This window comes from Rhinoderma darwinii, chromosome 2 (assembly GCF_050947455.1).
Source record: "Rhinoderma darwinii isolate aRhiDar2 chromosome 2, aRhiDar2.hap1, whole genome shotgun sequence".
Lineage (NCBI taxonomy): Eukaryota > Metazoa > Chordata > Amphibia > Anura > Rhinodermatidae > Rhinoderma > Rhinoderma darwinii.
In genome coordinates, this window is record NC_134688.1 from 360,464,410 (window position 1) to 360,491,234 (window position 26,825).

Consider the following 26,825-nt stretch of genomic DNA (forward strand, 5'->3'; position numbering starts at 1 on the left):
TGGTGAATTTTTACAAACCCCATTCAGATGTGTGTCAGTCTTAGACATTTCTGCAGCAAATCTGCCACATGTGCAGGGCAAGCTTAGGGGTGTGCTGTATGTCCGGTTGCACAGCGTGCCCTAGCTGGCTCTGCTGAAGGGGGTGCCTCAGATGGTATTACACATTTTCCTATTAATTTATATCACACGACCATTATGTTATTAGATCACTTTATGTATGGAGTTTTGCAATGTTTTGTGGTGGTGATGGGGGCACTATAGAATTGTAATTTAGACAAGTCTAGGAAGTATTATTTGGCCAATGTGTGGCACTGTTTTTTGGGCACCATACTTTATAGCACTTATATACAAAGGCATTTGTTTGGTATGGTGGTTTGTACACACATATGCATAACAATATACCACATGGCGGAGGGGCACCAACAGAAGATTCCAGACAGGACACCATCCAAAGTTAGGCCTGCACATGTGAATGTGCCTTAAACTTTTATATGATGGATAAAGAAATAATAAAAAAAATTGGTAAAAATAAAAGTGAACACAACCCCTCTAAGATCATTTTTATAAAAACATTCATATACAATTTCGAGCCATAATATTATTACTTTGCATTCCATAAATAAATTACGAAATGCAGGATTAAATCGGATTACATTAAATTTAACAACCGTAATTTGCGTATTAAATGTGTACAGCAAGAAAGGTTTTAAAACCAAGCCAAAGTTGGACCACATGACAAAAAGTATTCTCCTAATCCCAGCTCCCAGTTTTATAGTGTTTTATTTTATACGCGCTCTCTTTGCAGACACAAAGTCAATTAAGTCAATGAATGTAACACATGAATGAGCCTTGATAAGGCCACTCGGATTCAATCACTGGGAATAAAACAGCGCTTAAAAGGGCAGCGTCTGGGCCATTACAGAAGACAGAGACGCATCTTTAACTGGCAGCTATCAGGCACCGCATTATGTGCAAGTATAAACTAATTAGGATGGAATAGAAACGGAGTCAATGTAATTGCTATTAACTGTATCCATGCTGAAATAGCAAGAACCTACAGTATCTGTACAACCCATCTAATGATCTGTATTCAGATTGCTAACATTTGTCTGTATATAGCAGACTCTTGCAGTATTTTTTGAGGGTACTCGATTAGCTTAAACCAATAGTAATTTAGCGAACCATGGACCGATTACCGTAATGGCCAGCTCTGATCAACCAGACGGAAATGTAATTTGTGTACTATAATATTAAAGCAACACAGTACATATATTTCAATAGAACAAATCATTCATCGAATCCACTGACATTACAGACTATCAAATATAGCCAGATTCTGGCCTGATGTTTGAGTGATATTCTACACGTTTGATATTACGATAATACATATTGCCCAGGCAGAGAAATCCTTTAGGTCAGAAGAGAATTGGATATGAAGCTCAATAGGGGCTCAACATGAATGGATTTTCACCCATGTTCGATGGAATACTATTGATTTTAAAGAAAATGCATCAGAAAAAAACAAATACACGATCTTATGCCTAGTGCAGGGCCTGAGAGGCCAGTCTGCCCACCTTCAGGCCCTTCACTAGGTATAACGCACTAAAAGTTTTTCATGGAGTGTTCCTTGGTTGTCCACTTTAAACTGCTCCACATTGATATACCCTACTCTAAACTAGCTCAATGAAATGTTGACACCCATCCAGTCCTGAAGAAGGAATTAAAAATGACAGACTGACTGGAATATGACAAAAGTAAATATCCAATTCAGACACGGAAAGGGATTAGGCTGCACACAAGGATTATAATGATGCAATATACAACATATTTTAGCACATTTTAGTATATATCAAAACAATGGAAAACAACTGTTACAACAGTATCAAAAAAGTCCCAATCGTGTTTGTTCTCACTATTTGATGTTATAACAGGGAAATCCTCCTACATATGTACTAATTTAGTGAGGTTAGCTCTCATCCTTTTTGTGCCCCCGCAGTGAAAAACAAAGCTATCCAGACATGATTAATCAATATGGAATTGATCTGCAGTAGCAACAAAACCTGTATATTCAAATATTCTTGCGTGACATCAATTTTTTAAAGGAAAAAAATATATTCATCATCCATACAGTTGAAGTTCCTAGCTTTTGTTTTCAAAAACCGTCTTTACCATTGGCCCAACCAAATATAGGTCAGTATATATAGTATATTTTCTTGAAATGTGTTATCCGGGACTTTAACATTAATGGTCAATCCTTAGGATAGGTGATAGATGACCTATCCCAAGCTTTTCCAACCAAGGTTCACTAGAACCCTGGGATTCCTTGGGGCCTGGTCGGGGGTTTCCCAGAACACAGTTGCAAGACCTGTCACTTTTACAGTAGAGATAGCAAACTGATTTCAATTTGAGAGGCTAAACACATCTCCGCTCGATCATAGAATTATAAAGTGCTTTATCTTCCTCTCTACATCAAGCGTCTTTGAAGTAGAAATGGAAGCAGAGGTTTCCTGGGAGAGGAAAGGTTGTTTAGGGGCTCTTCTATGGTTAGAAGGTTGGGAAACATTGGCAAATTCTAAGGATAGGCCATCAATGTTAAAGACCCAGAGAACACCTTCAAATGACCAGTAATTGAGTTCTTCTGCAAATTTGTTAAATCCCTATTTGGGGGAGGGGAGAGGTACTCCAACTCATATTTACCATATTGTACCATATTGTATTCATCTACATGTTAATCTGAATAAAAAATAAAACTCACACCACGGCACAACGCACAATATAAATATAGCATACATGAATGTAAAGCTCAAAATAAGCGTGTCCAACTGACCTCCTCTTAAAACGAGTAATGGCACCTCAGCCCCGACTGGAAATTGCTTTAGGACTTCAACAACCTGAATATGAGTTAGGTTTTGCACATTCTGATGATAGATTTCTTTTATTACATCTCCTTTCTGAAGTCCAGGACACCATTGGCTGTCCAAGATCATTTTGACCTTTTGGCCCATTGCACTGTCTGCAATAGCAAATCCAAAACCCTTAGGGCCTTTCAATAAAGGAACAGTTACAAGTTCTGGCAGTGAGTTCACAGATGCCATAGATGTCCTTTGCTCTTGTATCTCAAGTGAGGGGCCGTTTAACCTTCCATTGACTAACACATGGCCTGGTTTTCCATTTTGGTCCAGAACAACTACTCCAGATTTCAAGTCTTGACTTCCCATGTTTTCACCTTGAGTTATCAACTGTCCATTGATGATTGGTGGAGTATTAGTAACTATATCAGCTACAGGATCATCACTATCTTCAGGAAGAGGGTATCCTCGGCAAAGGGTCATATTCACATACTGGTTTATGAGAATCAGCTGGAACATCTGGACGACTTCTGCATGCGTGTGACCAAGGACACATGTTCCATTTATGTCAACAATCACGTCGCCTGGCAAAACAAATAAGTTTATGAACTTTATAATAAAGGCAACTCTTAAAATGGTCAGTGTTACGCAACCTGAATTCCTCTATAAAGTACAGTAACACAAAATAAAAGTGAGAACATATCCCTCCGTCCTATTAATGTTCTGTATGACATTATTTTCTCTAAATCCCTCGAAACTATATCAGAGATCTGATAAATCTAATCATAATTTTAAGCCAGACCCCCCCCCCCCAAAAAAAAACATCTCCATAGGCTAAAATAAGGGTAAATCTTAGATTTTAATCAGCGCTGTGCTCACATCGCACTTTGAGGAAGGGTCCTGCAGATTCATGAGGTGCTGAAAACCTGCCCCTCCATCGCTGATTGAAAATTATCTCCCTGTTATTGTACATGAGGAAAAAATGGAAGTATTACAAAAAGTACATCTCACCTACACATAACACTTATAACGCAGAATTCAGCATCTCTGCTAAAATCTTATGCTGCCCTCAGTGAGAGCTGCAAAAAGGTGGTGAAAGATGTTAAGTAACAGCCAGGGCTTCTCACTGCAAACAGCAGCTCTGTCGGGACGAACAGGAAAGGAAGGGGTGGGAGCGCCAAGAGCAGGATGCAGGCTCTGTCCTCTGCTCACTTCCACTGCAGTGTGTAACTTTATAGGGTGTGTAAATGTGTATTGTGTTTAACTGTGTGTATGCACTGTATATATGGTTGCGTGTGTAAGCAACGTATGTATGTGTGCGATATAGTGGTACTATGTATGTATTACGGTCAATCTTTTTTTGTGTAACTTTTCATTACCTCTTCTAAAAGGTATTATTTCTGCCAAATATCTGCCGCATGTAAACGTACCCAAAGGAAGGATTCACACAAACCAGAAATGCTAAGGATTTTGCCACAACAAACCCGCAGCGAGTCCGTAGAAATATCCTCACGTGTTAAAGGGTAACTAAATGTTCAAACTTCTGACATGTCATAGTAACAAGTCAGAAGTTTTGATCGGTGGGTGTCCAAGCATTGGGATCCCCACCGATAGCTAGAACGTAGCTACAGAAGCGCTCGGATGAGCCGCTTGGTTTCTGATCGGCTTTTCTCGAGAGCCGATGTAGCGGTGTACAGGCTCAATAGAAAGACTATGGGCCCGTACAACGCTACATCGGCTTTACAAAAAAAGTTGTTCAGAAACAAAGCGGCTCAGCGCTCACCAGAGAGCTTCTGCAGCTTTGTTCCAGCGATTGGTGGCGGTCTCCTTGCTCATACCTCCGCCGATAGAAACTTCTGACATGTCACAAGTTTGTTGAAGGTTTAGTTACACATTAAGTGCGGATATGTCTGTGGATTTTGTTGCGGAATTCACCCCTTCTGCAGATTTCACTCTTTTCAATGTAGACCAAAATGAGGATTTGAAAGTTCAGAGCTTGCGCTGATTCTTTTTGGAAAATGTACCCCACCATGTGAATGAGATTTGTTCAAGTTTCATCCACCTAGCCGAGACTGTAACCCGCTGCGGATTTTCTGCATGAAAATTCTGCACAGAAAATCGACAGCATTTCTGTCCCATGTGAGTGTGATCAGTAGAGGTCCAACACCCGGATATCCTCAAGGTACAAGAGAAAGACCAGGCTTCATTGCACAGTAAGAATGTGTGTGACTGTATATAGGAATTCCTATATCCCCAATCACGAGAAACATATGCCTTGCCTAGTCTTCCTAGCTTTGTCGTTTTTGTGAAGTTTTTGCCAAATTATTTGAATAAGTGTGCAGTTATGATACATAACGTGGTTTTCAATAGGAAACAGTCATGGAACATTTCCAATAAACTACTCAAAATATAAAAAAATGTATGTACATTTATGTGGTTTAGTGCTCTTTAAGCGATAGTATACAGGATTGTGACTTAAAAAGACTTTACTAATATAATACATAATTTGTGAACACTGAACTTTTGCAAATCCTGGAAAATCCTGCCTGATATATAGAGCACACAAGCTTGGAATTCAGTGTTCCATGAAGCCAAGTTCTCTCTTTTTACCATTTGAAACATTTCTATACCAAAACTCATTCCTCTGCCGATTGTAGAGAAGTCAGTTTATTCATTACAGTTAATAAGAGCGGCAAATGGATTTTGGGAGGACATTACTTCAGGCTCTTGATGGCTAAGTGTAGACTTCCAGACAGATGCAGTTCATTTCCTGGGTTGCGGTCATTACTTTAACCCACTCGATGCAAGTATTTATGGGAGAAGGTCCAAGGGGAAATATATGGTTTTACATTAAATAGTTTAAAAGCAAACTGCAAAATGTGGAAGAGAGAGAAGTAAAATGATGAATAGTGTAAATATAATTGTATTACACCCAAAATGAAAAAAATTATTAGACTAAAGAAAAAACATCTCCTAGGGGAAGAAATTATGTTCTATTAAAATAAATGAACCCTAACCACTGTCAGGATTGTCAACTGTCCGTAAATTTACGGACAGTCCGCAGAAATTGTTTTTTTTTTCTGCTGTCTGTAGAGTTCCGCAGAAAAATGTACCATCCGAGATTTTTCTATATTCTCCCGGAACTTTGCACTGCGCATTCACCAAAATGTACATGCGCAATGCAAAGGCCGCGGCCTGGCATATTTTCAGATTCCGCTTAACAGCGGAATCTGAAAATATGCTGCCAAGTGAGGTCGGTACCTGGAGTGGACCAATCCAGTCACCTGTCCTCATGTCAGCGACATGACGTCAGATGGCTGGACTGGTCCACTCCCAGGCTGACCCCAGTCAGAAGAGGATCTCCGTCACATGACCACCTCGGCGAGTCATGTCAGGCAGAGCAGAGAGTGGTAGCGGTAGGCTACCACTACCGCTCTGTTTGCAGTGTGGTGCTATTTACAAGGAGGAGCTGTGCAGCACTATTTACAAGATGGACTGTGTGGAGCGATTTACAAAGGGGGGGGGGGGGGCAGTGTTTAGCTATTTACAAGGGGGGAGCTGTGCAGAGCTATTTACAAGGGGGAGCTGTGCAGAGCTATTTACAATGGGGAGCTGTGCAGAGCTATTTACAAGAGGGAGCTGTGCAGAGCTATTTACAATGGGGAGCTGTGCAGAGCTATTTACAAGGGGGAGCTGTGCAGAGCTATTTACAAGGGGGAGCCGTGCAGAGCTATTTACAAGGGGGAGCCGTGCAGAGCTATTTACAATGGGGAGCCGTGCAGAGCTATTTACAATGGGGAGCCGTGCAGAGCTATATACAAGGGGGAGCCGTGCAGAGCTATATACAAGGGGGAGCCGTGCAGAGCTATTTACAAGGGGGAGCCGTGCAGAGCTATTTACAAGGGGGAGCCGTGCAGAGCTATTTACAAGGGGGAGCCGTGCAGAGCTATTTACAAGGGGGAGCCGTGCAGAGCTATTTACAAGGGGGAGCCGTGCAGAGCTATTTACAAGGGGGAGCCGTGCAGAGCTATTTACAAGGGGGAGCCGTGCAGAGCTATTTACAAGGGGGAGCCGTGCAGAGCTATTTACAAGGGGGAGCCGTGCAGAGCTATTTACAAGGGGGAGCCGTGCAGAGCTATTTACAAGGGGGAGCCGTGCAGAGCTATTTACAAGGGGGAGCCGTGCAGAGCTATTTACAAGGGGGAGCCGTGCAGAGCTATATACAAGGGGGAGCCGTGCAGAGCTATTTACAAGGGGGAGCCGTGCAGAGCTATTTACAAGGGGGAGCCGTGCAGAGCTATTTACAAGGGGGAGCCGTGCAGAGCTATTTACAAGGGGGAGCCGTGCAGAGCTATTTACAAGGGGGAGCCGTGCAGAGCTATTTACAAGGGGGAGCCGTGCAGAGATATTTACAAGGGGGAGCCGTGCAGAGCTATTTACAAGGGGGAGCCGTGCAGAGCTATTTACAAGGGGGAGCCGTGCAGAGCTATTTACAAGGGGGAGCCGTGCAGAGCTATTTACAAGGGGGAGCCGTGCAGAGCTATTTACAAGGGGGAGCCATGCAGAGCTATTTACAAGGGGGAGCCGTGCAGAGCTATTTACAAGGGGGAGCCGTGCAGAGCTATTTACAAGGGGGAGCCGTGCAGAGCTATTTACAAGGGGGAGCCGTGCAGAGCTATTTACAAGGGGGAGCCGTGCAGAGCTATTTACAAGGGGGAGCCGTGCAGAGCTATTTACAAGGGGGAACCGTGCAGAGCTATTTACAAGGGGGAGCCGTGCAGAGCTATTTACAAGGGGGAACTATGCGGAGCTATTTACAAGGGGGGGGGGCTGTGTGGCGATATCTACAAGGGGTGGCTGTGTGGCGATATCTACAAGGGGTGGCTGTGTGGCGATATCTACAAGGGGTGGCTGTGTGGCGATATCTACAAGGGGTGGCTGTTTGGCGATATCTACAAGGGGTGGCTGTGTGGCGCTATCTACAAGGGGTGGCTGTGTGGCGCTATCTACAAGGGGTGGCTGTGTGGCGCTATCTACAAGGGGTGGCTGTGTGGCGCTATCTACAAGGGGTGGCTGTGTGGCGCTATCTACAAGGGGTGGATGTGTGGCGCTATCTACAAGGGGTGGATGTGTGGCGCTATCTACAAGGGGTGGATGTGTGGCGCTATCTACAAGGGGGGTTGTGTGGCGCTATTTACAAGGGGAAGCTTTGTGGCGCTATCTAAAAGGGGGTGCTGTGTGTGGCGCTATGTACAGGGGGCACAAAGAGGCACAGTTACTGATGAGGCACTGTTATTGTGTCGAGCACTAAGGGATCATTATTAATGTCTGGGACACTGTAGATTACGAGCTTGTTTAGAGGATGGGGTATACTCTAGGCGTGGAGGGTGCTGGACAAGTGAGAAACCAACATGTCTGTCAAATTCTGCAGAGGCGAGTCGTGGCTGGAATAAGTCGTCACAGTGGTCTGGGCCAGATGGAGAAAAAAAAGGGAAAGTGAGCAACTAATCAGAGAAAATATCACCTAAGTTAGCGGGGGAAAGCTACAAGCGGAGCTGTGATTGGTGAGTCACTCCTAGCACACTGCACAGGCAATGATTTTGTAATGCGTCCGTAAAAAATGTGGTCTGTCTGTGCTTTTTAGCTCAGTTGTCCAGAAATTTCTGAAGTGGAGGTTGGCAACCCTGACCACGGTCCAGAAAAGCAACTGACATGCTTGACTCTTCTGCAAACCAGATGAGTTAATGAGGAGTATAGGATTTGGAAATAAAAGGGGTATTCCAATCTCATACATCTATGGCGTATTCCCTCGGAAACACACCTATGTCGAGAATGGGGGTCCCCCGACCCCATTCCGCCGCGTTAGCCTGCTGCTGGCCACTGCATCCGGGTGGTGAATTGGAGTTAAAGCAACAGCATAGCACAGTGATCTACACGGTTGTCAACTAGAATAATACAATAATATCAGAAGCAAGGATGTACTTTTTTCATCTTTGAAAGGCTAGCTCATCTTCATTTATGTTATAGAGCGTTGACACATAGGTTTTCATTTACTTTAAATAATTGACGCGATATGTGTGTTTTATACCTGGAGCTATTTTGCCATCTTGAGCAGCTGGGCCATCTTTCAATACATTTTTCACCTGGAGAAACTCATCTGGTCTGTCTCCTCCAATGATGGTAAAGCCAAACCCCATGGAGCTCTTCTTAAGAGATGTACGCAGGATTGCTCCCTTTAAAAGTGCGGGATCTCTAGTGAATAGGGACTTGTCTGGTTCTAAAGTGGGTATAAAATAGACTAATCAATAGGTCAACAAAAGAAGCAACAAATATATGTATGTGTGTGTGTCATTTACTACAATTAAATACAAACCTGGCATGAATACTCCCTCAGGTGGAGGCAAACTCAGTTGTCCGAGCTGTTTCCTTCTTTTAGCTTCTAGAACTGGATTCTCAAACTGGGTTTTCTGATTAATGTGACTTTGTAAAAGAAACAGAAAAAAATCGTAAGAACAAATGCCAAAACTGGCTCAGGTTCAGGACAAGCCCAGTGTATAATGCTAAATTTTTGACATAGGGCAAATGCAGAATTTTTAAAAACGGGTTTTCAAGCATGTTGGAACAGCAAAATCCCCCCCCCCCCCCTCAACCACCGACTATACTTACACCGCCAGCTTTCCACATGTACTACGTCACACATTTTTGTATAGGGTTGTTTAGGGATTAGTGTCCTGGGTAATATGGGTTGATCTAGGGTGATGGGATTAATAGTAGTGCACATTAACTATGGTGGTCTAGGATGCGTAAGTATTATAACTAATAAGGTCTAGAGCAAGGTTGCAAACCTGATATGTTGTTTTTTTTCGGACAACTTGGAAAACCACATTGAATCAAAGATTTTAAGTCATAAATGTCTATAGCTTAGAATAGTTATATGAACACATTAGCAGCATGTAGCGTGACCTCTAAACCAATGATAATTACAATCCCAAAAATTCATGGACGCATCAATTTTTTTTAACAGACACTAGAAAAAAGACCCTTATTTTTTTTAACTGTCCAGTAATTTACGGACGGTTGGCAACCATGGTCTAGAGTGGTTGAGTGGTTAACACTTGATATTTTATAAAGTAATTACATCGTTTATTATGGTCTAGGAGTTATGATGGTGAAAAACATTAATGATAGCGATCGAGGGCAGGAAATTTGATTTATTCTAAATTTGCCCAGAATTCCATTAGGGGTCGGATTTCTGTTTTTCCGATACAGAACTCCAAATACCCTTCTTCAGTTCCCATTAAACTCAATAATAAATCAGGATACAGTAAGCTCTGCCTGGGGCAACATTTTTTGGGGGCAACGTTTTTTCTTAACTAATTAAAAACAAGTTTCCAGGTACTGGGAAACCCCACCTAAGTTGCTTATGCCAATATATATGCAAGATCCACCTTTAGGAGAACGCCAATAACAAAAAAGACAGAGAAAAGGAATAAGCTCCAACTTTTTAAAAAGGGTTACATGTTTCACCAGCTTAGACCACAAATTTGTGTATCTGGTGAACCATTTTCTGGGATGATGTTGTCCATTTCTTATCATGTATGACAGATGACTATGAGATAATATAAGAATAATCAGCAACATTCAGACCATTCAATCTGGTCTATTGTATTACCAGAACTGTATAGGTTAGGAAATAGATCTGAAAAATTACTTCTATATTTTGGTGCAGATCTACATTGCTATACCATTTTCACCTGTTTTTGTTTAGAATCTGGCCTGCACTACGTATATTTGGAGACCACGTACACTTTTCATTAAATCATTATAACAAATGTTTTGGTGCAGTTTCTACCAAAACATGGCGTAAACTGAATAATAAATGAGGGTTATTAATTTTAACAGAGAAATGATCATAACAAATGAAAGTTACAAATACTCTACCTAACAAGACATTTTATGAAATATGGTAGACAGGACTTTATAAAATTAAAACAAACAATGAATCGTTTCAATTGTTCAGCCAATTACTGTAGTGTTTATCAGACACGCCACCGAGAGCAGTGAATTAATGTAGCGAGCGCAGTTGTTCCATTTCACTGTGATGCTAACAGACTCTTCCTTCACAAAGCTGTCACCATGACTCGCACTCTCAAATTAAGTAGCTTCCCATGGTATTTCTTCCAGGGAATTACCAGTGCAATTACACATTTAGCAATTCTTAACTAATGTTCTACCCTTAATGAATATGGAGATCATTAACTCCTTGATGAACGCAGAATACGCCTATGCCGGCGAGTGTGCTCTGCTATTCTCTTTAAAAAAAAATGAAAACATTTAGAATTGATGTTGTTACGTAAACATTAAGGCCCCATGCACAAGAACGTAAAAACGCCCGTAATCACGGGCCGTAATTACGGGCCCATAGACTTCTATTGGCCATGGGTACCTCCCCGTATGCTAACTGGAAGGTGCCCGTGCCGTTGAAAAATATAGAACATGTCCTATTTCAGGCCGTAATTACGGCACGGGCAGGCCCATAGAAGTCTATGGGGCTCCCGTAATTATGGGTGAATACGTGTGTGCACCTGTAATTACGGGAGCGTTGCCAGGCGACGTCAGTGGATAGTCGCTGTCCAGGGTGCTGAAAGAGTTAAACGATCAGCAGTAACTCTTTCAGCACCCTGGACAGTGGCTACCGATCACACTATAGATCAACCTGTAAAAAAAAAAAAAAGACGTTCATACTTACCCAGAACTCCCTGCTTCTTCCTCCAGTCCGGCCTCCTGGGATGACGTTTCAGCCCATGTGACCGCTGCAGCCAATCACATGGACTGCCGCGTCATCCAGGGAAGTCGGGCTGGATGTCGAAAGAGGGACGGGTCACCAAGACAACGGTAAGTATGAATTTCTTTTACTACGGAAAGGGCTGTCCTTTCTCTCTATCCTGCACTGACAGAGAGAAGGGCTGCCGATTAGTGCAGTGCAATTTTGCAGCGAAAACGTGCCCGTAAATACGGGTGGAATACTGTTGACACCGGACCCGTATTTACGGGCACGGGTCCGTAAATACTGGTGCAATACGCATGACCAAGGACCCGTATTTACGGAAGGAAAAAAGTACGTTAGTGTGCATGAGGCCTAAGTATGCGGATCACTCCTTCTTCCTTTATCCCATTCTGCTACGTATCTGACCGGAGAAGTCGATCCGCTAAGTCGAAGTAAGGAATGTGATTCAGGGATTAGCTGTCAGGATGCAACAAGCTGGCAGATGAGACGGAACTAGTGTCAGGAGTCAGGCCAGAAGACTATTCAATGAGTAAAACCCAAAGAATTAAGCCACAATTCCATAGGGAGAGGCATGAGTGTAAACCAGGAACAAGGCCAAAATCACATTTTATCTACCCCCTTCCTCATTACTTTCGGACAGCGTCAGGACTTCTACCTCTCCATGTCAAGTAGCTCCCGGGGCACAGTTTTTGTGCTGATGTTAATGCTGGAGGAGGTTTGTAACTCTGCACTTATTGAGTCAGCAGAGTGTTGGAGACTTTTATGCACTATGCGCCTCAGGACTCGGTGACCCCACTCTATCTTTACGTGGTCTGCCACTTCGTGGCTGAGTTGCTGTGGTTCCTAAATGCTTCCACTTTACAATAACACCACTCACAGTTAATTGTGGAATATCTAGGAGGAAATAAATTTCACAAACTGACTTGTTGCAACGGTGGCATCCTATTAAATACCACGCTCAATTTCAGTGAGGTCAATTTCAGTGAGGTACCACGCTCAATTTTCAGTAAGACTAAATGAAATACCCGAATTCAATCATTAAGAGGTGTGTCCCAATAATTTAGTGTGTCCCAATACTTTAGTCCATATAGTGTATTTTATAAACTAATTCAGAACAGCATTTTAGACCTATTTAGAGGAAAACAAAATAATACAGTAGATTTTAAAAATTCATTATACACTTTAGACTGAAAATTCTACTCAGTCTATAGAAGGGGTTCAAAGGCTTGACATCAAAAGTGGTCAAATAATGTAGCACAAGTAATGCTCACAGCTGCAATACTTTTGAACACAAAGTTTCAGGGAGAGATTAATTGCTTTAAAAATGTTCTCTATGGATAGGTTATTTTTATCTTGTGCTATGTGGATGAACAGCAATAAGCATCTCTCCATATAGCTGTGGTCTTCATGAGCCAAACACAGAATACCACATGTGCTCTGTTACTTGAGTCCTATTAATATCACACCATTTAACGGTTATGCCCAAAGTGTTAAGAAAAAACATACAAACGCTGTGTAGCCTGATTCTGCAGAAATATTGCCTTTCATCGATCTGTCCTCTACTTCTTGCTAACAAAAAACAAAACACAACAATAATTTTTTTTCTTGATAAGAACCCTACACTCCCACCACAAAGAGGGAAAACAAATGAGTAAAAACAAATTTCAATGTTTTCATTGCTCTTCGTTCCCCTCTGAAGAAAGATGATAATCAACAATCCAATTCCTGTTTCAGTATAAGAAAAATTAATGCCTCCCTCATAGAATCTGACAAAGGTCCCTTGACAAGGCAAGCATTATACAAACGCGACATCCGAGAAAGAAGTACATCCTGATATTCCCCATACACCTCCAGGGAAATCCCATCCAACCCAGGTGTCTTAAAGGGAATGTGTCGCGAATTAAAACTTTTTTTAAATAAGTTAAATAAGTTACTTATTTCTATTATATTTTTTTGCTGTAATTTTTATTTTATTCCACCTGGTGGAAAGTATTAAAAATTAAATAATAATTTGACATGTTTTCCTATGTTGGCCACCAGAGGGAGCACTTCCCAGAATTACAACAAGGTGAATAAGGCAAAGCAACCTCACAGCTGCCGTAAATGTGGGAGGGAAACTCACCCCCCTCCTACAGGCCAGGAAACGTGTCTTCAAATTGCTAAGCAGTGTCCGGCTGCCATTTTGGGTGTGATTGTTGAAATGCAGCTCGCAGAAGCTACAGGACACACCAAAAGGCTAAGGGTATGTTCACACGCTTACTAAACAAAGGGAAAACAGCTCCTGATTTTCAGCCATTTTTTAATCAAACTCGCCTTTTTGGCTGCGTTTTTTACAGTCGTTTTTGGAGCCGTTTTTTTTACAGAGTCAATGGAAAAACGGCTCCAAAAACGTCCCAAGAAGTGACATGCACTTCTTTTTGGCTGGCGCCTTTTTACGAGCTATTTTTGGAAAATGGCCGCATAAACCCCCCCCCCCCCCCCCCCCGTCGGAACAGAACGCCGTATTTCCCATTGAAACCAATGAGCAGATGTTTGGAGGCGTTCTGCTTCAGATTGTTCAGCCGTTTTTTGGGATGTTTACGGCCCGAAAAATGGCTGAAAACACTGCGTTTGAACATACCCTTAGAATGATGAAAGTGAAGTGAATGACTTTTCAGTTGACCAGTTTACACGGCGTGTATGTGACACATTTTTTTTTGCGCATTTTACATGCCTCTCCTGCTAAATGTTTTTATCCCTCCATCCTGCTGACAGGCTCCTCCAGGATCACCACCCAATACTGCTGACAGTCTCCTCCAGCGTCACCATACAATCCTGCTGACAGTCTCCTCCAGCATTACTGTCAGCAGTATTGGGTGGTGATGCTGGAGGAGACTGTCCGCAAGATTGGGTGGTGATGATGGACTGTCAGCAAGACTGGGTTGGGACGCATCACCATACAATCTTGCTGACAGTCTCCTCCAGCATCACCACCCAATACTGCTGACAGTCTCCTCCAGCGTCCCCATACAATCTTGCTGACAGTCTCCTCCATCATCCCCATACAATCTTGCTGACAGTCTCCTCCGCAGTAGGGGAGACTGTCACACCACTCTGTGATAGGACTAACCATCTGCTGCTGACAGTCTCCTCCCCGACCTCCTGCTGACGGATAGCTCACCTCCTCACCCGATCACAGTCCGCACACCGTCCACACTGACAATACATCTCACACTCAGCACTGCTACATACATACATACATACACATACACACACACAGTTCTACTACACAGACACACACACACTCAGCTATACTACCTCTGACAAGCTTAGCTTCGCACACCGTCCACACTGAGAATACATCTAGCGACGGGGGGGGCGGCCCGTAGGGGGGGGTTGCGTCGGGTGGGGGTGTATGTGGTCGGGTGGGGGGGCCAGTTGGGGGTCACGAGAGCGGGGGTCTGTGAGAGAGAGAGAGAGAGGGAGAGGGACAGACAGAAACGCACACCTTACCTGCAGTGCAGCTGGTCTTCATAATGGCGCCTGCTATCTCCCTACAAACCGGCTTCTCTGCTCTGTGACTCTGACCTGCGTCAGTGCAGTACAGAGTCAGATAGCATAGGCAATGGACGGCTCAGGTTCATTGTGCCCTATGCCCTGTAGCTGCCGTATTCCATCTGTGTATGTGTCGTTAATCGACACATACAGAGATGAAAAACTCTGATCGCTCGTCCCCATCCATCATCATCATGTCGGCAACGAGTCTCCCTATTTACATAGGTAGATGTGCTGCCGACAACGATAATCTTTTCGTTTTTTAAAATGATACGACCAGCAAGCGATCGAGCATTCACTCGTTCATCTGCTGATCGCTGCCCTGTTTACATGGCAATTATCGGCAACGAGCGTTATATGAACGCTCGTCTGCACGATAATTGCCCAGTGTAAAAGGGCTTTTATTAATGAGCATAGCCTTAAGAGCCCACTTTTTATCTCCTCAAAAGAGATTGGTTGATCAAGTAATTCGATTTGTTCATACAACAGCGAAGGGCACGGACATATTCAAAAAACACTTATCAACCCCCAAGTTGGAATAGGTTGTTAAGGAAGTGTACAACGATTTAGAACATGTAAAAAGACTCCTTGAGGATATCCACATTATCCTCAAATTTTCCTACAACTGCTGCCTGGACATTCAGTAGGTTTGCAAGAAGCATGGGACAGATGGAAGAGAGTATGACTGCAGGATCATTCTGCAAATAGATTTTCGATCATAAAGATGCATAGGTCTGCATAGGAGCTGTAGAAGTCAAATTATAGGACGTTTTTAATTAAGAAGTCTTACAAATGTGCTTAATTTTTAATTTGAGATGCATTGGGGGAAAAAAAAATTATTGGGTTACAAAGTTTGTCATAGCCTTTAATATGTAGTCAGAATAGGGGACACAAATATTCTTTGACCATGTCCAGACAGATCTTTCCTTGAGCTCAAAAGAGTTTGAACCTTTCGAGATTCTTAAAAATTGACTTTGAAAGAAGTAAAGAAAAACTGGAATGCACTAATGAAAAAAAGAGAAATGTTCCTGTATCCTTCACCATACATATAGAATTTTACGTCTTTTGCCCGTACTACCACATGAAAATAAATAATTTCATTAATAAATGATATCCAAAGACTACTGGAAATCACGAGTCTGATTAGCTCCTGCAGACTTTTCTTGGCGTTAGATCTGGCATGAGGGTCAGTAACAAAGAGTATATCATTACGGTATTTGTTCTTAGTGCAATAAATTCTGCACATTTAATTCCTGTCCCAGGTGTCTGGAAAAACAGCAGGAAATTGCAGCTTCTCGCTGAGCTGTCTGCTCCGAGAAGCTTCTCTCAGCGGTAGTTAAATATTCATACACAGGATCCAAAGACAACCCGATCAAACACCTCAGCCAATTCAGTATTAGTCCGACAACCAAGCCGCAGGCAAGGAGTATTACAGTGCAGAATTTCAGGCTATTTGCTGCAGTTTCATGTGCCACAACACTTCATCTATCCGCAATTAAAGAGATTTTATACTTTTTATAAATAAAGTGGTAAAGTAGTCATGGAATAAAAAGCCTAATGCACATTACCATATCATCCCAATTAGGATGTTAGTGCATTTCAATTGGGCTTTGCATACAGTCCAAAAATACAATAGTATACGGCTTTAACAAGAAACAACACATCATGCTCCATCAGATGGCATATATAGGGCCGAATTGCCTCCGAGTACGGTTTCTATTGGGGAAACTAGTAATACAGAACCTCACATGGAACTACGCAGGCCACAATATGGTGTGCAATGCTTAAATTTGTAATCTACTACTTGCCGTCATTTTGCAGGCCCCTTACTGCAGTGAATAACGTAAAAAAAATTATATTTTCATTCCAGTTGCTAAAGCCGGGAAAAACAGTGGTTCAGTGGTAAGCACTGTTGCCTTGCTCAATTGTGGACCTGTGTTTGAATCTGACCAAGGGCAACATGTGCATGGAGTTTATATAACCTGTCCTTATTTGCTTCCTTTTCCTCCTACACGTCAAGAGCCTACTGATAGGTTAATTGGTCTCCTATGAAATTGGCCCCAGTATGTTCGAGATATGGAAATTAGATTGTGAGCCCTAATGGAACAGGGATTAATATGGTGGTAATCTCTGTACAGCGCTGTGAAATATGCTAGCGCGATGTAAGCAATGTGAAAAAAAAAAAAAAAAAGCCACGTTCTGGACTACATACATACACGAATTGTTTACATTTCGGACTGTATTCCTAAAAAAGGAAACATGACCCAACAGAAATAATGTTTATATTACATAGTTACTCTTATTTAAAGTCTAAAAAGATTTATAATAGAAAAAAAAAAGACACCCTTTAAACACATAAACCTACATTTTCCTTAGTTGAAACGATAACTTAGCAAGATGCTTCAAAATAAAGAAAACGAAACTCACCAATCTATTGTATGGGCTGCTTAGCTTAATTTCCCTTTAAAAGTATAGACTTCATGCCAATTATGTAAATCACATTGTAAGTCTGTGATACTGGAGCGCTCCTTGAAGTGTTCATAATTAAACAACATGTGGTACCATTGTTAAGCCAAGATAATTTAAATACAAAGTGATAGGAAATGAGACGGCTGGAGTATGGAAAGTGATACCACTTAATGGACTCCGCTGAATATGTAGCTTTCAAATGTTACTGTTCTGCCACGCTACCAACAAAATAAAGCAGATACATTTAAAGCCTCTATATTTCCCTGTCCATAAAAACGGTCTGGACCATAAAGTAGTAAACAACTTACATAACTACAGGACTATAACCTTTTGTATTGCCATAGTATATACAATTTCTGAAAAAATAGAATACATATATATTTTTTAAAAAAAGAAGCTTTATCAGGTGGCAGAAGCATCATACTCTTGACAATACGGATTATATTAGTAATTAAGTATAATGAGATAAAAACAGAGCCACTAATTCTAAAGGTCCTAACACGGGCCGTGAAAACAAGTGCTGATCTATGAAACAGTTCGCCGCACATTTGCAAGGAGCAATGATAGTTGATGTATGGGGGGGGGGTCGAGCGCTCGTCACTCCGATCGTTCGTCCCCATACATTCTCATCATGTCGGCGGCATCTCTCAGGAGACGTGATGCCAACAATGATAATTTTTAATGCTGCATAAACGAGCAGATCAGCCGATGAACAAGCGTTTGCAATGGTTGGGACTGATCGTTCATATGAACGCTGGTTTGCCCGATCATTGGCCTGTTTAATAGGGCCTTGAAGAGTCTCTGTCACCAGATTATAAGTGTCCCATCTCCTACATAATGTGATTGGCGCTGTAATGTAGGTAACAACAGTGTTTTTTATTTTGAAAAACGATCATTTTTTAGCAAGTTATGAGCAATTTTAGATTTATGCTAATTCGTTTCTTAATGCCCAAATTCTCTAGTTTTCAAAAGAACAGGAAACACCAAACAAGACGAACTGGCCCATACCAGTCCCATTTAAATGCGAAGGAAAAAAAAAATTGCACCAAATTTGTTGGTATTAACCTTTAAGACTCATGCACACTACCATATTATAGCAGTTTAAATGCCAGGTTGTGCAGAGTCATAATAGGTCACCCATAGAAACCTATGGACCCATACTGTACATCCATATGCCTACAATTAAATATGGAGGTTCCATATTATTCTAGGAGGGTAGAAAATGATGGCATGAAACATTGGATACTGTTAAACAGAGGTATTCAATCTCGTGTAGAAATATTGTTTCTAGTAGATAATTCCTCCGTGATATGGTGCCGTATCTAAAAGCGTACAGCACCACACAGCCTACAGCTTCAAATGTGGCCTAAAGAGATATATAAATAAAAAAAATAAAGATTGATGCAAAGTAATAGATTACATAATGTGCTTACACAATAAGTAAAAACATGTGATCCCGTTATATCAGTCATAACAATAAAAATTATTTAGTTAAAATACACTTTTTATAAGAATTGAGCTTTTGGTGCATAAACTGACAACTTCGTTGTATGCGTGCATTATTTTAAGGGCATATTATAACAATAAGATATATAAAAAAAAACGCAAAGGCACAAAGCTTAAAACAGTGATCTCATTCGATGGGTTTTCTCGAGAGAAGAATCTTGACATGTCAGTCACTTCAATAAGGAGCTTCTACAGGCCATTTCATATATGACGTGTTGCAATGTGTTTGTTTTTTTAACCTTGTAAAATGACATTTCACAGAAAATAATCTTCTTGACATAGACAGCACTACTGCATCACACCTGGCAGCCACTCGACTAATCTTAGTGATTAACCTGAGAGTCCAAATAGTGACATTTCGCTTGATTTAGCCACCATATTTATGTCAGTATCAAACAGAATAGTAATTTTACAGATAAGTCAGAAAGTTATACATTGAAGACAAAAGAGAAGGAAAACAAAGCATTTCTCTCCCGGTTGACCATTCTTTCAAAGATCCCGAGAAACAACGGTCTTTCAAAATCCCTAGAAGTTGTACTAAAAATCATCAAAAGGTCTTATAAACAGCACATCTTTGGTACGACCATAAACAGTTAAAGTTGAGTATACTTCTAGTATAGTTCTAGAAAAGAAAAAAAGTACAACTCCTCATTATTTGCTCACTACTAATGTCTGGAAATGTTTACCTTCTGGAAAATTGTGGCAAAACCAGAACCAGTCAGGTATGTATCAGCTATTAAAATCAAAGTAATCCTGTAAAAAACATATGCCACATTTTTTTCTGTTGGATTCACATAGAATCCAACAGAATAAGCCGCAGCATGGCTCCATATGAAATCGGTACAGAAGGCGTCCCACAGAAGTCTATGGCTACCACTGCCATATTATATACAACATATTAGTACAATTCGGAGGCTGTGCAGAGTCATAGTACGCTCATTGTACATGAGGCCCAAGGGTCTGGGGCTCAGCTGGGGTCTTCCACGTTTTGAAACAGCAATTACCTGCTTATAGCACACACACTTATTGATTTCTATTAAAGTGGCACTCAAGAAAGATTACAGGACTCGAGTGAGAACGGTTCCATTGAGAAACATCATGTACACCAAGTAGCCTTGTTGATTGGCATTACAGGTGCCACCAGAGTCCCACAGACAAATTCCTAGGTCAATAAAGACTATTTCAAGAAAATAGAGTATGAAAGTACAACAGAATTATTTTGAATGTTTTGCAAAATTTGGATTGATTGGAATGGAATTCTGCAACAGAACATTTTGTCCCTTTCTGGTTACTTTTCTTACTAGAAGATGCCTGTGCTATATAAAAAGGACATAAAATAGCATACACGTAAATATTTCTGGATAATATCCTCGCAGCCTGAGCTAGTTACACATGTAACAGACAGGTCCCCAGGCTGCCAGAAACCTTTCCAAGCAAACTGGTATTTGTGTTGCTCAGTAGAAGAGGCAGAATGCTGGAAGCCGTCCCTAGCTCCAATGGATAGTGGCATATGAGTGGGTGTTCATGTGAACACAAGATACCATGCGGGAATCTGGAATGACAAACTGCCCCCTCCTTCTGCATTGGACCAAAAATATACACGACCAAAAAGAAAAGTTCACATGACATCTTAGTTCTGTTTATTCCAGGTGAAATGTCCTCTATATCAAATTGCTCAAGGGGGAAGTAGATGGAGATGTTACTATGCCAACAGAGATTTTCTGGAAACTGCTTCGGCTGGCAATCCCCTTGGTGTGCTGAAGGACACCAGGATAGGCAAAGAGTTAAATGCCACGGGCAAATTGTAAATGGCTGCATAATATGTATGCATTATATAATAATATTAACAAACTCACTTTTATTCATGACATTCCTTTCTAACTCTCTCAACCTTCTGGCTCTTACAGAAACATGGCTACACCTGTCTGACACTGCTTCCCCTGCTGCTCTATCTTATGGTGGTCTCCAGTTCTCTCATGCCCCCAGACCTGAGAACAGGCAGGGTGGAGGAGTAGGTATACTTCTTTCTCCACACTGCACTTTCCAGGTCATTCCCCCGGTCCCCTCACTCACATTTCCCTCTTTTGAAGTCCACACCCTCAGACTCTTTCACCCTTTTTCCTTCCGAGTGGCAGTTGTCTACCGCCCACCGGGCTCACCCCGCCAATACCTGGATCATTTTGCTGCCTGGCTTCCACAGTTTCTATCCTCTGAAACACCCACTCTCATCATGGGTGACTTCAACATCCCCATTGATAACCCAATCTCCTCATCTGCCTCCCAGTTTCTATCTTTAACCTCGTCCCTAGGTTTGTCACAACTTACTAACTCTCCTACACATGAAGACGGGCATTCGCTTGACCTGGTCTTCTTCCGGCTCTGCTCAGTTTCTGACTTTATTAACTCTCCTCTCCCGCTTTCTGACCACAATATTCTCTCCTTTACTATGAAATATTCTCTGCCTCCTCAGGTCATCCCTACGTATCAGACATACAGAAATCTACATGCCATTAACACTGTGAAACTCATAGACAGTCTACAGTCCTCATTGTCCCCTGTCTCTTCCCTCTCCTGTCCCAATCTGGCAACCAAACTTTATAACAACACTCTCAAAAATGCATTGGATGAAGCAGCCCCCCCTACACTCCAAACCACCCGACAAAGACGACGACAACCCTGGCACACGCCTCAATCCCGCTTTCTTCAGCGGTGCTTGAGATGTGCCGAACGACTGTGGAGAAAATCGCATTTGGATGCAGATTTCCTCCATTACAAATTTATGCTCAAAACTTACAACTCTGCCCTTCACCGAGCCAAACAAGTCTATTTCACTTCTCTCATCTCCACACTATCTAATAATCCAAAACGCCTCTTTGATACTTTTCACTCCCTCCTTAGTCCTAAAGTGCAGATGCCAATCACAGATCTCAGTGCTGAAGACCTATGCACTTATTTTAAAGTTAAAATTGACAACATCCGGCATGATATTATCTCCCAGTCCCCTAGTAACATCGATCCCCTTCCCTCCCGCACTCCCTCTTCTTCATTCTCAGCATTTGACCCAATAACTGAAGAAGAAGTCTCGAGGCTCCTCTCTTCTTCTCGTCCTACTACCTGTCCAAGTGACCCTATCCCCTCACACCTCCTCCAGTCTCTCTCCCCAGCTGTCACTGGTCACCTGACAAAAATATTTAACCTCTCTCTTTCCTCTGGTATCTTTCCCTCCGCTTTTAAACATGCCATTATAAACCCATTACTGAAAAAAACAACACTTGACCCATCCAGCACTGCTAACTACCGATCAGTCTCTAATCTGCCGTTCTTCTCCAAACTTCAGGAACGCTTGGTCTACTCTCGCCTTATCTGCCATCTCTCTGCTAACTCCATTCTAGACCCCTTACAATCTGGTTTCCGCACTCTACACTCCACAGAAACTGCCCTTACTAAAGTCTCAAATGATCTCTTGGTGGCTAAATCGGACGGTAAATCCTCTCTCCTGATTCTTTTGGATCTCTCTGCAGCCTTTGACACTGTAGACCACAAACTCCTACTTAACATGCTGCACTCTATTGGCCTCAAGGACGCGGCTGTCTCTTGGTTTTCCTCCTATCTCTCTGACCGCTCGTTCAGTGTGTCATTTGCTGGTTCCACTTCTTCTCCTCTTCCCCTTGCTATCGGGGTTCCTCAGGGATCAGTCCTAGGTCCGCTGCTCTTTTCTCTTTACACAGCTCCTATTGGACAAACCATCAGCAGATTTGGCTTCCAGTACCATCTCTACGCTGATGACACCCAATTATATACCTCTTCCCGTGACATCACCCCTGCTCTAATACAGAACACCAGTGATTGTCTGTCCGCTGTCTCTAACATCATGTCCTCTCTCTATCTGAAACTGAATCTTTCTAAAACTGAGCTCCTTGTGTTCCCACCATCTACTAACCTCCCTAAACCTGATGTCTCCATCTCTGTGTGTGGCACTACCATCACTCCTAAGCAGCACGCCCGCTGTCTCGGGGCTATTTTTGACTCAGATCTTTCCTTTACTCCTCACATACAATCACTTTCACGCTCCTGTCATTTTCACCTCAAAAACATCTCCAGAATCCGCTCTTTTCTTACGGAGGAAACCGCCAAAACTCTCATTGTTGCTCTGATTCACTCTCGTCTTGACTACTGTAACTCATTACTAGTCGGTCTTCCCCTCACTAAAACTCTCCCCTCTCCAATCTATCCTCAATGCAGCAGCCAGGCTCATCTTTATGACCAACCGCTACACCAACGCCTCTACCCTGTGCCAGTCACTGCACTGGTTGCCCATCCCCTTCCGAATAAAATTCAAACTTATTACTCTCACCCACAAAGCTTTCCACAGTGCTGCACCTCCTTACATCTCCTCCCTCATCTCTGTCTACCACCCTACTCGGGCTCTACGTTCTGCCAACGACCTTAGATTAAAATCCTCAATAATCCGAACCTCCCACTCCCGTCTCCAAGATTTCTCTCGTGCTGCACCCGTCCTCTGGAACGCGCTACCCCAGACAATCCGATTAATTCCCAATATCCACAGTTTTAAACGTGCCCTGAAAATACATCTATTTAGACAGGCCTATAACATTCCCTAATCTGACTCCTTTCCATGGCCCTCCTTTTAGATTAGTCATCAGAATAAGATTCCCTCACACTCCTTCTCTTCATGTCCGTCATACACGGATACTGTCTGGTGACCGGCTCATGCAGCTTTATGTTACCACCGCATGTGTATAAAAATGGCCAGACCATTGTACAGAACAAACACTATTACACTTTGTGTCTCCCTTATGTCCTCATAGATTGTAAGCTCTTGCGAGCAGGGTCCTCACTCCCGAGGTTTGAATTGTAAATTAACTTTGTCACTATGTAATGTCTGATATTGTTTGTTTCATGTCCCCTCTAAATTGTAAAGTGCTGCGTAATATGTTGGCGCTATATAAATAAAGATTATTATTATTAATAATCAGCCAATAAACCTTATGGGAATAAACCAGCTAGAAACAGGACAAAACCGATGTGGTTAAATAAACGAGTAAGGGGAGAAATAATTGATGACAAGTGTTCAAACTACTAAAGCAAGATGGTAGTGACATGGCAGTAAATAATGATAAAGAAAAAAATAAGTTGTGTAAAAGACAAATAAAGGCAGCAAAGATTGAGATAAAGACTCGTTGTCAAAGAAAGTAGAAATAACCCAAAAATATTTTTCAAATACATAAATAATAACGGAAAGTGTTGGTTCTCTCAGAAATAATCTGAGTGTAATGAAAATGCCAGTCTATTAAAAGCTTTTTTCCATACTATATTTACACAGGAAAATACAATGTCAGACGACATGATAAGAGATGTAGTAAATTCTCCATTAAATGTCACCTGCTTAACGCAACAATTAGAGCAGTGGCGCCTTAAAAAGACTAAGGCCCCATGCACACGAACGTGCTTTTACAGCCGCAATTCCCCCGAAAATCGAGTATTGCGGCCCCATTTATTCCTATGGGCCCATGCACACGACCGTGGTTTCCGTGGTCCGTGCATGGCCCAGGTGCCTGGACCGCAGAAAGAACGGACATGTCTTAATACGGCCGTGTTCTGCGGTCCAGGCTCATAGGAAATAATGGACGCGGCCATGTGCACGGCCCGCGACTTGAGGGCGGCTCGCGGATGTCACTCCGTCGCCAGCCGGCCGGCCGACCCGAAAATCACGGCCGTGCACATGGCACATGTGCATGAGGCCTAAAATAGACAAAAACACTGGGTCCGCTGGCATCCACCCTTGAGTTCCGCATTAATTAAATATCAGAAATAAGGTTCTGTCTTTTACAGTACTTAAGGATACTATCATGACAGGGTCGGATCCACAAGACTCGCACATATCAAATGTGGTACCAATATTCAAAAAGGGGTTAAAAAGTGAGCCAGGAAACTATAGACCTGTAATAGCAACCTCCATTGTGGGTAAAAAAAAAATATGTTTTCTGAGAAATGCTATCCCGGAGCATCTCAATGAAAATAAACTTATAACGCAGCATCAGCATGGAATTATGAGGGATCGATCCTGTCAATCTGATTAGCATCTATGAGGAGATAAGTTCTAGACTGGACCTGGGTAAGGCTGTGGATGTGGTATATCTAGATATTTTAACCCCTTCCCGCCGCAGCCTTTTTTCAGATTTTCATTTGCGTTTTTTCCTCCCCACCTTCCAAAAGCCATAACGTCTATACTTTTACGTCGATAAAGTACTATGAGGGCTTGATTTTGGGAGGAGTTGTAGTTTTTCGTAGAACCATTTATTGTGCCATATAATGTACTAGGAAACGGGCAAAAAATTATTTGTGGGGTAGAAAATAAAAAATACAGCAATTCCTCCATGTTTTTTTGCACGCCGTTTTTACGGAATTCACTGTGCAATTAAAACAACATGTTAACTTTATTCTGTGGGTCAATACGATTACGGCAATACCAAATATATATAGTTTTTTCTATATTTTACTACTAAGTCGCCAAATTCCGAGAGCCATAACTTTTTTATTTTTCCGTCGATTAAGTGGTTTATTTTTTGCGGGATAAGCTGTAGTTTTTAATAATACCATGTTGGTGTACATGCGACGGTGTGATCACTTTTTATTTCATTTTTTGTGGGAGATTAGGTGTCCAAAAAATAGAGATTCTGGTGTTTACAAATTATTTTTTTTACGGCGCTCACCGTGCACGTTAAATAATGATATATTGTAATAGTTCAGACTTTTACGGACGCGGCGATACCAATTATGTTTATTTTTTTTTTTACTATGCTCTAGGGAATGGGAAAAGGGGGGTTTTTTGAACTTTTAATATTTTTAAATTTTTTTTTTACACAAAAAAACCCAAAAACTTTAACTCACTTTTACTTTTTTTATTAGTCCACCCAGGGGACTTCAACCAGCGATCGTTAGATCGCTTGCACGATATACATTAGTATTGCAGTATATCGTGATTCTGACAGGCATCTATTAAGCCCTGCCGGATGCGGGACTTAATAGGTGCACAAAGATGGCAGACCTGGAGGCCTTCATTAAGCCCCCAGGCAGCCATAGCCCCCCCCGTGATTGCGATGCGGGGAGCGCGATGAGCTGTTAGAGGGCGTCGCCCCCCTCTTTCTAATGATTGAAATGCTGCGGTCGTTATTGACCGCAGCATTTAATGAGTTAATCGAGCGGGATCGCGCTCGAGCGCGATGCCGCTCGTTACCCTGAAGTTGGCTGTAACAAACAGCGGACACCCGCATCGTATGGAGCGGGTTCACCCGTGAGCCCGCTCCATACTTCCCCTACCCGACTTTGGCGTATGGATACGTCAAATGTCAGGAAGGGGTTAAAGGTCTTTAACACTGTGTCGCATAGAAGGTTGGTACATAAAATGAAAATGCTTGAACAAGGGCAAAATATGCGTAATTCGGTTAACAACTGGCTCAGTGGCAGAAAACAGAGGGTGCTTATAAGGCTGTGAAACCTTACAGGCAGAAGGAAAACAAACGGAAACCATATGGAATGGAAGCATTACCATTGAAATCAATGGTAATGCGAACGGAAGCTATGGTTTCCATTTGGCTTTCCATTCATGGATTCCTCTGACAGAAAGCTGCAATGGAACCTATGAACGTAAAAGCAAC

General features: G+C 42.1%; 1 protein-coding gene across 3 annotated transcripts in view; it reads right to left on the minus strand.

Annotated features, from left to right (window-relative positions):
* MAGI3 (membrane associated guanylate kinase, WW and PDZ domain containing 3) overlaps positions 1-26,825 on the minus strand; it is a 272,283-nt gene that overhangs the window by 44,552 nt on the left and 200,906 nt on the right. For 2 of the 3 annotated variants that reach the window (XM_075853845.1, XM_075853846.1), the window contains exons 8-10: positions 9,223-9,329; positions 8,938-9,126; positions 2,828-3,433 (exon numbers count right to left, since the gene is read on the minus strand). In XM_075853845.1, the coding sequence (XP_075709960.1) occupies positions 2,828-3,433; positions 8,938-9,126; positions 9,223-9,329 (902 nt within the window). Of the gene's footprint in view, positions 1-2,827; positions 3,434-8,937; positions 9,148-9,222; positions 9,330-26,825 lie in introns of all 3 variants that reach the window. The other variant, XM_075853844.1, reaches the window with a different exon arrangement.